General features: G+C 34.6%; 1 protein-coding gene across 1 annotated transcript in view; it reads left to right on the top strand.

Moving 5' to 3' along the window:
• SLC25A31 (solute carrier family 25 member 31) overlaps window positions 1-11498 on the top strand; it is a 28145-nt gene extending 16647 nt beyond the window's left edge. The window contains exons 3-6 of the mRNA XM_019419208.2: window positions 1962-2079; window positions 4649-4803; window positions 6299-6424; window positions 10594-11498. Of these exons, the coding sequence (XP_019274753.1) occupies window positions 1962-2079; window positions 4649-4803; window positions 6299-6424; window positions 10594-10794 (600 nt within the window). The 3' untranslated portion in view covers window positions 10795-11498. The remainder of the gene's footprint in view (window positions 1-1961; window positions 2080-4648; window positions 4804-6298; window positions 6425-10593) is intronic.
• The last annotated feature ends 1041 nt before the right edge of the window (window positions 11499-12539 follow it).

Genomic DNA, 12539 nt, shown 5'->3' with positions numbered 1-12539 from the left:
TACTGGAATATTATTTGTCAATAAAAAAGAATGAAGTGCTAATACTTGCTACCACATGGAAGAACCTTGAAAAACATTATGTTAAATGAAAGAAGCCAGTCATGAAAGACTATCTACTGTGTTATTCTTTGTGTAGGAAGTGTCTATAATAGACAAATCTATAGAGACAGAGAGTGGCTTAATGGTTACCTAGGACCCAGGGAGATGGGTTGGATGTGGAGTGACTGCTAATCGGTATAGCATTTGGGGTGATGAAAATGTTCTAAAGCTGCTGATGGTTGCACAGTTCTGAATGAATATACATATTATCAATCCATTGAATTGTATGGTGAATTTACATTGGTAAATTGTATTATATTTTAATAAAGCTGTTAAATAATAATCCTGACTTCAAGAAATTTATAGTCTGTAGGAGGTAAGATGAGTACAAATACTTACAAATAGAAGAAAGTGATTGTAAATACTATTTAAGTGAGAATCTGGAACATGTTGACATATTTTATATATTGGTCATAGGATTCACCTTTAATTCTCTGAGAGCTGAAGTATATGGAGAGAGAGAGATGATTACATACAGTTTTGAATGGGTTTGGAGATCAGAAGTTTCATGGAAGAAGTTGAATTTGAATTAGAGTATAAATCAATAACTTTTGTATTTAAAAAAATAGGAAAAAAATGATGGGAAGGTCCTTCTAGGCCAAGAGTTCCAAAGCTATCTGAGACTTAAAACTATTGTTAGAAATAAAAGCCAGAGAATAAAGCAAAAAACTGAACCTGACTAGAATATTATTCATTTTAATGTATTTAAAATGGTTACAGTGGCCTTGGACCCTAGGTTTTCTATAACCACTCCAATTCAAATATTCTTTTCTTCTCCAGTAAGCTCTAGATGTTAAAAAGCAGTTTACTGGACCTAAGCAGGGCACATTTTAAATGTTTATCAAAAAGAACCTCAATAGCTTAGGGCACCTGAGTGGCTCAGTGATCAAGTCATGATCTCACAGTTCATGAGTTTGGGCTTTGTGTTGGGCTCTGTGCTGACAGCATGGAGCCTGCTTGGGATTCTCTTTCTCCCTCTCTCTGACCCTCCCCTGCTTGCATATGCATGCCCATGTACTTTCTCTCCAAATAAGTAAAGTTTAAAAAAAAGAACCTCAATAGCCCAAGTGAACCAGATCAGTAAGGCCTAACTTACATGCCACTCAACTATATTATAATTGATTTCTGCCAGTTTTCATGTCAGCAGTTGAACATAATATATTTTTGAGCTGTTTAATATCAACTAAAATTACAAAGTGAAATTGTGGCATTATAAAGTATTATTGCCCCCCCAATACCAAAAAAAAATATAACTAAAGCCTCCATAGGTACCTGACATTTTAGCCATAGCTAACACTAATATTAATTGACTCATTGATTCATTGATTGATTCATTCATTCATTCACGTATGTATGTTAGAGCACCTGTGTGAGCAGGGGAGAAGGGCAGAGGGGGAGATTGAGAAAATCATAAGCAGGCTCAATGCTCAGCACAGAGCCCAACATAGGGCTCAATCCCCCAACCCTGGAATCATCATGTGAGCCAAAATCAAGCATCAGGTGCTCAACAAAGTGAACCACCCAGGCGCCCCCTAATACTGTTATTGACAAAAAAATTATATAGTCTAAAGAGATAATTATCTTATGTGGCCTCTTGTTAATTTGGACTACTTTTGCCGGAGGCCATTAAAATATCTTGGAATTTCTGTGTATCAGCATTTAAACTGTATCTCCCAGACTACCTGGAAAGAAACAGTCTTTGTGAACATGAAGGGAAATATTTTGCACAATATGATATGCATTATCATAGATGTTTACTTTATAAAAGCATTTTGAAAATCTGACTTTTTAACCTTCATAAAAATAACAATTTTAAACAGATTCTATAGTTTAATAACCACTTTTTAATTAATATGTTTCAGTTCTGGAGGTGGTTTTTGGCAAACCTGGCCTCTGGTGGAGCTGCTGGAGCAACATCCTTATGTGTAGTTTATCCATTAGACTTTGCCCGAACCCGATTAGGTGCTGATATTGGAAAAGGTATAGAATTTTTGAAAATACTACTCTTCCTTATTTGCGTTTTGAGTGAAGTATTATTTATTGTAGAGTTATACTATAGCAACGTGAAATACATTCTAAAAATCTTATCTCAACCAAATGGTAGAATAATAAGGCCTAAAGATTACTACTTTTTTCTTTTCCCTCAAAAGAAGGAATGAGAAGGCCATTACTGCAATAACAAAAGAGCAGATATGAAGATGGCTCGTAACTTCCAGTTTTTTCCTAGAGAGCCACCTCTTAGATCCCTCCCTGAATTTATTCCTGTTTCAACTATGGCTCCTCTCTAGGTTACATGTACAGTTCTAATCCCAGAGATTCCCTTTGCCTCTGTCCTTATTTATCATATCTTCCTCTGTTTTTGTTACACTCTTATTTTGGTAGATTATATTCTTATATAGTCTCCTGAGCTTTTTGAGCAGATAGGAGATATATTGGGATCTTGAATGTCTAAAAATATCTCTGTTTTTACCCTTTTACTTAATATTTGACCATATTTACAATTCTAGTTTAAAGTCACTTTCTTGGGGCACCTGGGTGGCTGAGTTGGTTAAGTGTCCGACTTTAGCTCATGATCTCGCGGGGTCATGACCATGAGGTCATGATCTCACGGTTTGTGGGTTCAAGCCCTGTGTCGGGTTCTGTGCTGACAGCTCAGAGCCTGGAGCCCGCTTCAGATTCTGTGTCCCCCTCTCTCTCTGCCCCTCCCCTGCTAGTGCCCTGTCTCAAAAATTTATTTACTTACTTAATGTTTATTTACATTAAAAAAATTAAAAAAAAATAAAAATAAAGTCACTTTCACAATTTTGAAAACATTTCTCTGGACTGTTGTTTCTAATATTGCTCTTAAGAAACCAATCTCTTAACTGCCGATCCTTTTGTATGCGACTTTTCTTTTTAATTACCTTTTGTCCCTAATGATCTTGACATTTCACAATGATACATCTTTGTGTGAGGCTTTTTTCTGCAGTTGTGGAAGAACTGGCCCCAGTAGGGGCTATCAATTGGCCCCATTCAGTCTGGAGCCTTGTGTTCAGTTCTGAGGATGGCAGAGGAGTAAGGCACTTGGCTTCTTGGGGGTGAGGTTTTGAGCATTCATATGTTACATTGCTTTCACCTCAAGAGCAATACTCTAATTTCTAAGTCTTTCTGAGGTTATTGGGGTAAAACAGCTTGCTTTTCTCTCTGCAAGAAAGTAAGTTTCAACTTTTTCTGCTCTACTGAGTGAGTTATCACTCTTCCATCTCCTTTCCATCTTGCTGATATTTGTGGATTTCATTCTGTGTCATGTACTGTTCTTGCCTATATACCTTTAAACCTGTTTTATTCTTTTATTACCATTTTCGTAGAATTTCTTAAAGCAAGAGATTCATTTGACAAATACTTATTGAGTACCTCTGCACTCAATCAAGGCCCTGCCTCAGATATGAGATTAGAGACACAAGGGGAAAGGGGAAGACACAAAGGTCAAGGGGAAAACACAAGTAAAAAAAAAAAAAAAAATGAATAAATGACTAAAATATACTGTCATTTAGCAATAAACGACATGAAAAAATATTGAGGGAGCAGGGAGTGACATCAGTTTTAGATAAGTGATCAGAGAAAATGTCTCAGAAGGGGTAGCAGTTTGAATAAAGATGAAAATATGAGTTCCAACTATCATGTTTAACTGGCAGTCCAGATTTTCTTGTTATTGCTAAGAAAGTGAAAAAAAACTCTTATTTTTAGTTCAGTTCTGTAATTTTTTTCTCTCAAAATTGGGAGAATTTAGTTTATTTTGAAAGATTATATTCTATATACAATTACTTTAAAATATTGTAAAGGAGTTCTAGGTGAAGGGAAAATAAAAATGAAACCAGCAAACACTAGAAAAATACGATAATTCATCTAAACTATTAATCCTTAAAATTGCTAGTTCTTGGCTTTGTCTTTTTGCTGTGTCTGTCTTTCTGCTTTTCAACTTAAGTAAATTGTGGGGTATTTTTATTTTATTTTTCTGAACCCTAGTTAGTAGCTTCTGGTAATTTTGTTGAAATGTTTTAGGCAAGTCAAATTGGTTGAAATATGTTGCTTTTATTTGCTTATTTTATTTTATTTTTTTTTTAGTTTATTTATTTTGAGAGAGATTGAGTGTGTGTGAGAAGGGGAGAGAGAGAGAGAGAGAGAGAGAAAGAGAGAGAGAGAAAGAGGGAATCCCAGGCAGGTTCCAAGCTGTCAGCACAGAGTCTAATGTGGTACTGGATCCTATGAACTGTGAGATTATGACCTGAACTGAAATCAAGAGCCCAATGCTTAACTAACTGAGCCACCCAGGCACCACTAGATTGCTTTTATAAGAGATTAGTATTTTCAGTTAAAATATGTTAAGATACTATTTGAAATCTTAATTCTCTGTAAACAAATGAGAGGATTTTCATTTGTGTCCTTTTTTATTAGAAAGATTTCTAAATGGCAGTTTCAGATCATTTAAGTCTGTAAGATTAATTATTTTGATTAAACTGTTTATCTGATATGTAAGGTTGCTAATACATTTTAAATGGTTTTATTTTAGGTCCTGAAGAGCGGCAATTCAAGGGTTTAGGTGACTGTATTATAAAAATAGCAAAATCGGATGGAATTGTTGGTTTGTACCAAGGGTTTGGTGTTTCAGTTCAAGGCATCATTGTGTACCGAGCCTCCTATTTTGGAGCATATGACACCGTTAAGGTAATTTGAGGCTTTAGCTGCTGTATATTAAATACCTGGTTTGTTTCTTTTTATTGTTTTAATGAGTAGTTTGTTCAGCAGATATGTTTACTGTTAATTATGGAAATGAAAATAAATGATGAAATAAGAGACATTATAGAATTTTGTTTAATCATGACTTTGCCATAACCTTATTAAATTATAACTCGATTATGGATCTCACTTTACATATAAAGCATAAACCCAAACATTAAGTTTTTGTGCTGTTTGCAACTGAACAACTCACTGTATATTGTGTTACAAATAGAAAACATGCTAATTAGGCTTACATCATAATCAAATCTTTAGCATATAAAAAGACACCTTCTAACAGGTTTTCTGATTTTACATTCACTTTATTATCACTTATCATAAAGTAGGAAAGAGGAAGATTGTAATTATAGCTACCATTTTTTGAGTTACTACTTAGTTCTAGGAACTTTGTTAAGTGTTTTCTTGCAATTTCCTAGGGTAGCTTTTAATATCCTCATATTGAAGATAAACAATCTAGAAATCATTAAGTAATTTATGTTAAGTGGCAAAAATCCCATGTTCTCAGTCACCTCCAAAAGGAAGCAATGAAATTAAGATCAGTATTACTTACTAAATAAGATGAAGACTTCAGAGAAATTTTGTTTTACATATTGTTTCTGCTTTCCTTCATTAGCATAAATATAATTGTTGAAGGTCATTTTTTTTTTTAAGTTTATTTTGAGAGCGAGCAAGTGTGAGTTAGGGAGGGGCAGAGAGGGAGAGAAAGAATCCCAAGCAGGCTTAGCACTGTCAGCATGGAGCCCAGAGCCTGACTCAGGGCTCCACTTCATGAATCATGAGATGGTGACCTGAGGCAAAGTCAAGAGTCATGACGCTTAACCGACTGAACCACCCAGCAGTTCTGAAGGTCATTTTTATTGTGGTCTAGACATGTTACTTTTAGTTTGGTGTGTATTTTTTAGACAGATTAAATTAATGGAAATTAACATGCTCTTATGTATGTTTATTTAGTAATGGAAAATTTTATGTGTGTTCTTCCTCTGCTTTTCTCTATCATCACCTGTAGTAGTTGTGAAATTTAGGAGTGTTTCTTCACTAGCTTAGAGTTTTAAAGCTGCTTATCAAATACTGTTGATGATAATATCAGGCATTCTTTAATTTTTAACTCTATGAGGAAGAGCCACGGAAGAATTTTTTTGGTCACTGGCTGCTATCTCTCCTAGTGTTTGCCATTAATAACAAATCTCTGATAATAGCAAATATGCTTTTTTCTTTCAGGTATGCTTTTAAAGTGAAGCCATGTACGGCATACTTCTTTCTTACTGATCTCCTAATATTAATCTTTCCACATTAAATCAAACTATGTTTTGTTGCATTTGAAGTATAATTGAACCCTCTTTCATTATAGGAGTTACTCTTTGACTTAAGAATTTAAGGTATTTTGGAAATTTAGATGGTTACTTGACATGTTTTTCTTTTCTAGGGCTTATTACCAAAACCAAAGGAAACCCCGTTTCTTGTCTCCTTTTTCATTGCTCAAGTTGTGACCACATGCTCTGGAATTCTCTCTTATCCCTTTGACACAGTTAGAAGACGCATGATGATGCAGGTATTATATTATTATTTGTGAACCTAATTGGATTTTCTAATATCTTTGATATTAAAATATAAACTTACTCAAATTTTAGAGAAATTGTGGCTGAAAGGCAGGACGTCTGTTTTATTTACTAAAAATAAATGTATGATGTGTTCTTGTATCCTTTCTTATCCCCAAACAAACTTCATCCAGCAAAAGTTTCTTCCTCTTTTGTTATCAAAGTAGAAATTCTTTCCGCTCCTATAACGTATCTGAAAGGTGGAGGGGGATGGCAGGGATTGGAGGGGGATGGCACAGACTGGATGAGTATGTCTATCTTAAATGAATATTAGGTTAAGTACAGTAAGCCCTGTCACAAGCCATTGACATGTTGTTATTTGTTGTAGTATATTTTAATAAAGGAAATAATTTTTAACTCTGAGGATGAAAACTTGTTTTAATGATCTATGTTCTAAATATAAATCTCCAAATCAAAATTTTGGTACATCCAGCTTATTGATGTTACTTGCTACATTCATTTGTTTAGCAAATATTTGAGTGCCTAATCTATGCTATGTTATGGTGACACAAAATAAGGTAGAATCTGCTTCCAAATTAATAGCATAGTATTAAATGCATACAGTTAATGGTATAAATCGAATGTGCATAGGTTCCAGGAATGCAACAGAGGGATGGATATCTAAATGTTTAAAGTGATCAGATGTGACCCCTTGGAGAGCTAAATGTCTGTAAATAGATTTTTTTTCTCTAGATAGAGAACATTCTAAACAGAGGAGGGGAAACATATGTAGAGGTATGGCTTGAGAAGTAGTTCAGTATACCTAGATGATAGGTTTCATGAGGGCAGTTAAAAATAATGAGCCCAGAAAGCTAGAATAGTAATAGAGTGCTTATTGTGTCCCAGATACTGTCCTAAGCATTTTGCACTTTAACTCATTTAATTGACAGAACAATGCCATGAGGTGTAGTTACTATCATTATCTTCATTTTATGTCTACAAATCCTTTAGGCCACCTGAAAAGGTAAAGCATACCTATTATTACTTCACTCACAGACTATTTTTAAAGTTACTCCTGTGTTTCCTCTGGATCTATATCTAGCTGTAGTTTAATACATTGAAAAACTTTTTTAAATGGAAAGTTAATTTGCATATAGACTGTGGATTAGGTAAATCGTACTGTATCAATGTTATATTTTCTGATTTTGATAACTGTACTTTGGATATGCAGGAAAATATTCTTATTCTTATAAAATACACATAGAAGTGTTTGAAGGTAAGGGACATGATAATCTGCCACTTACTCTCACAATAATTCAGAAAAAAATTGTGGGTGTATGAAGTTTTAAAGCTTTTTTTTTAAAATTTTTATTTATTTTTTGAAACAGAAAGAGGAGGCCGTGGAGGGGCATGGAAAGAGGGAGACAGAGGATCCAAAGCAGGCTCTGCACTGACAGCAGAGAGCCCAATGTGGGGTTTGAACTCATGAACGATGAGATCATGACCTGAGCCATATTCGGATGCTTAACCAACCGAGCCATCCAGGCACCCCTAGGGATTTTAGGTATATGTGTGTGTATTGCCAGAACTGCCATAACAAAGTACTAGAGACTGGGTAGCTTAAACGATAGAAATTTATTTTCTCACAGTTCTGGAGGCTAGAAGTCTGAATCAAAGAGTCTAGCAGGGCTGATTTCTTCTGATGACCTTTCTCCTTGGTTTATAGATGGCTGTCTTTTTCCTTGTGTCTTCCTATGGTCTTTTTTCTGTTTCTCTTCTGATAAGGATGGGCAAATTGGATTAGGCCCTACCCTAATAAGCTCATTTAATCTTAATTACCTTTATAAAGACTTCATATCCAAATTTAGTCACATTCTGAGGTACTGGGGATTAGGACTTCAGTATATTAATTTTGTGGGGACACAGCGCAGCCGATAATAGTACTCTTTAATTTTTGTATTTTCATTTATATTCTACAACTTTGTTAAACCCTATTACAAATACTACACTCTGAAGTTGTATTTTTTTAAACATAGGTGTATATCTGTGAATAATACTATGTTTCTTCCCCTTATCAATTCTTGCACTTTAAAAAAAATTTTTTTGATGTTTATTTATTTATTTTGAGAGAGAGAGACAGAATCCCAAGCAGCCTCCATGCCACCAGCACAGAGCCTGATGCAGGGCTCGATCCCACAAACTGTGAGATCATGACCTGAGCCGAAACCAAGAGTTAGCCACTTAACCAGCTGAGCCACCCAGGTGTCCCAGTTCTTGCACTTTTTATTTCCTTTTCTTGCCTTTCTGCACTGGCTGAGACTTCTGTTTTAGTGTTATACTAAAGAAGTAATAACTGTCAACCTTTTTTTGCTAATCTTATGCCTTTATTGAATTCTTCAGTGTTACATAAATTAATGTTAGCTGGGGGAACCTGCGTGGCTCAATCAGTTCAGCATCTGACTTTGGCTCAGGTTCGTGAGTTTGAGCCCCACATCAGGCTCTCTACTCTTAGTACAGAGCCTGCTTCGGATCCTCTGTCTTCCTCTCTCTCTGCCCCTCCCCCATTCATGTACGTGTGAATGCGCTCTCTCTCTCTCAGAAATAAACATTTAAAAAATAAAGTAAATCTGTTTAAAATTTTTAAAAATGTTACCTGTGGGATTTTGTAGTTATCCTTTATCATCTTATGGCTGTTCCTTTCTGTTTTGGGTTGTAGTAGTTTTTAATCATGAGTGGTGGTCATGTTTTTCTATATCTGTTAAGATGATTTCATTTTTTATATGTTAACCTATTATATTACATTAATCTGTTTTCCAGAGCTAAACAAATCTTATGTGCCTGGGATAAACCCAGCTTGGTCACTATGTATTATATTTCTAGCTGGGTTTGACTTGTTAGTTTTTGTTTAGGAGTTTTGCATTTTTTCAGTGATTTGGTCTTGTAATTTTTCCTTCCTGTACTGTCCTAGTCTAATTTTGGTACCAGGGTTATGCAGGCCTCATAAAACATGTGGAGGAGTCTTCCACTTGTTCTCTTCTCTAGAATAACTTCCGTAAGATTGGAATTAAATGTTCATTGAATATTTAGTAGGGATCACATTTGAAGCCATCTGGACACATGGTTTTCTCTAAGAGAGGATGTTAAGCAACTAATTGGATTACTTTAATGAATTTCATGTATTCCAATGTTTTATTTTTTTATTCTGTTGGTAAATTATGCTTTTTTAGGAGTTTGTCTATTTCTTCTGAGTTTTCAATTATCATGAAGTTGTTTGTAATATCATCTTGCTTTTTCTTAATCTCTGGATCATCTGCAGTGATGTTACATTTGATGTTTCTAAGAAATTTAGAGACTTTCTTGTTTTTCCTCAAATAGTGTTTCTAGAAATTTTTCAGTAAAATATTTCAAGTAAGTAATTTTGACTTTGTATACTTTGTTATATTTATTTCCTATTTCCTTTATTTCTGTGGGCTGTGTTCTTATTTCTACTTTCTCTAGGTTTATTTTCTAAAAATGTTTAGATTGTTCATTAATTTTCAGCCTTTCCTTTCTGATATTTCAAAGTCATTAATTTCCTTATAAGTTACTACCCAAGCTTAATTTTAGTTAAGGAGTTTGGTAGTTATTATGAGGCTTTAAATATTTTCTCAGATGTGTTTTTCTTAATAGCCAAACATTTGATATTTTTCTAGTTATCTTTTTTGCTATCGATTTCTCACTTAATTGCAAAGTAGTGAGAGGGTAAATCATAGTATGTGATGTCATCTTTTGAACTTTGTGAAGCCTAACATATGGTCAGTTTTCAAGATGAGAATTCTCCAACCACTGGGTATAGTATTCAATATATGCCCATTGACTCAACATACTTACTCAATACAGTGTTAATTTAATCTATCCTTCGTGCTGAAAAAAAATATGTCTTCAAATGAAAGATATTGGGGCACCTGGCTGGCTCGGTTGAGCAGCTGACTTTGGCTCAGGTCATGATCTCACAGTTCGTGGCTTCGAGCCCCACATCTGGCTCTGTGCTGACAGCTCACAGCCTGGAGCCTGCTTCCATTCTGTGTCTCCCTCTCTTTCTGCCTCTCCCCTGCTTGTGCTGTCTCTAACATAAATATTAAAAAAAAAATGTTTTAAGATGAAAGATATTAAAATGACAAATTATTTGTCTTTCTTTACATAGAGTGGTGAGGCTGAACGGCAATATAAAGGAACTTTAGACTGCTTTGTGAAGATATACCAACATGAAGGAATCAATGCATTTTTTCGTGGTGCCTTCTCCAATATCCTTCGTGGTACAGGGGGTGCTTTGGTGTTAGTACTATATGATAAAATTAAAGAACTCCTTAATATTGATATTGGAGGTAGTTCATCAGGAGATTAAATTAAGAAATGCATATATTTAAGTTGTTAAACATGCAAATTATATAGCTGCCATTTGTATACAATTTGATAGTGTGTTATTACTGTCAGTATTTTTTAGAGTACTAATTCTACAATAAAGCATATGCTTTTTCAAGGGTTTTAAATACTAAAAATCAGATAAATGTGGGTTTCCTTCCTACTTACTTAGACTCAAACTCAATGTGACATTTTACTTATAAGTAGTATGTTATTTCAATGTTTAAAATCCTTTTCTTTTATGATGAAAAATTAAAAAGTGTAATGCTAAAATCTAAGATATGCAAGTTTATTCTTTTTAAATGCTATTCTCTTAATATAACTGTCTTCCCATTTAAAATCATATGATATATTAAATATTTATTAAAAGCTTCTCAGGAGATGTCATCATATTTATGGGTATAAGTAAACTTCTACAACATCTCTATTAAGACAGCTCAGGTATTGTGTATATCTATGTTATCATATAGCTGTTATAAGTACACTTTCTAGATCTGATCATAAAAAATTGATGACTTTATGACTCTATAAACATGTAGTTGTAAAAGAAAAGATATAAAATGGCATGTCTGCTTTTGTCTTTAAATAAAATCTGGCTAATGTGAATATATCTTGGAACAAAATATATACTCTTGAAAATTAGTTTGTGTACTCTGTATTGATAATAAAGAAAGTTTAAAACTGTTACATATGAGCTTTTTTCCCCTTGATTCTAACTTTATTAATAAGCAAAGAGTAATAAAATTTTTGTCAGAATTTGGAACTGACTTAACGACAGAAGACAGGGTTTCCAAGGTTTTGTATAAGAGTCTGTCTTGTTTTTCAGAAATGTCGTAGAAGATAGCACATTTGAAATTCCCAGGATTTTAAAGTTTTAGTGGGTAAAGGAATGTTAAGCTAGAGGGGATAAACTGTAGAGAGATTTTTGAGGGGCTGTGAATGGGCAGAAATGGAGTAGGTGAACTTCCTCCTGCACAAAGGCAAAAAGTACATTTCTAGGAAAATAATCCAGACTATACTTTTTGAATATTTTGGTGTTACCACATGAGGAAAAAAAAAAAAAAAAAAAAACTCTTGAAAACTCTCAACATGATTTCTTGCAGTGGTCAACATAACATAGAAGGTTATAGAAACAAAGTAGAAAATATCTTCCTTTCCTTCTACACTTTTGCTAGTTGTGTTTGCCATAACAAAAGGAAGATAAAAGATGGCTCACAGAAAAACAACTAAAATAATCAAATATTAGGAATAGTCTTCCCTGTAAAAGTTTTCAGTTTGTACAGAGACATGCTTAGAGGAAAGAAGTCTTTTTTTTTTTTTTAATTTTTTTTTTAACGTTTATTTTATTTTTGAGACAGAGAGAGACAGAGCATGAACGGGGGAGGGGCAGAGAGAGAGGGAGACACAGAATTGGAAGCAGGCTCCAGGCTCTGAGCCATTAGCCCAGAGCCCGACGTGGGGCTCGAACTCACAGACCGTGAGATCGTGACCTGAGCTGAAGTCGGATGCTTAACCAACTGAGCCACCCAGGCGCCCCGAGGAAAGAAGTCTTTAAAATCCTGAATGGTTTGAATAGAGGGCAAACAGGAATTTAATTATTAGGGACACATGGGTGGCTCAGTCAATTAAGTGTCCAACTCTTGATTTCAGCTCAGATCATGATCTCATGGTTTGTGAGTTCAAGCCCCATGTCAGAATTCACACTGGCAGTGCAGAGCTTGCTTGGGA

This window comes from Panthera pardus, unplaced genomic scaffold (genome assembly GCF_024362965.1).
Source record: "Panthera pardus isolate Hobbes unplaced genomic scaffold, ASM2436296v1 HiC_scaffold_13, whole genome shotgun sequence".
Lineage (NCBI taxonomy): Eukaryota > Metazoa > Chordata > Mammalia > Carnivora > Felidae > Panthera > Panthera pardus.
Note: the sequence above shows the minus strand (reverse complement) of the source record. Positions and strands in the feature narration are given on the sequence as shown.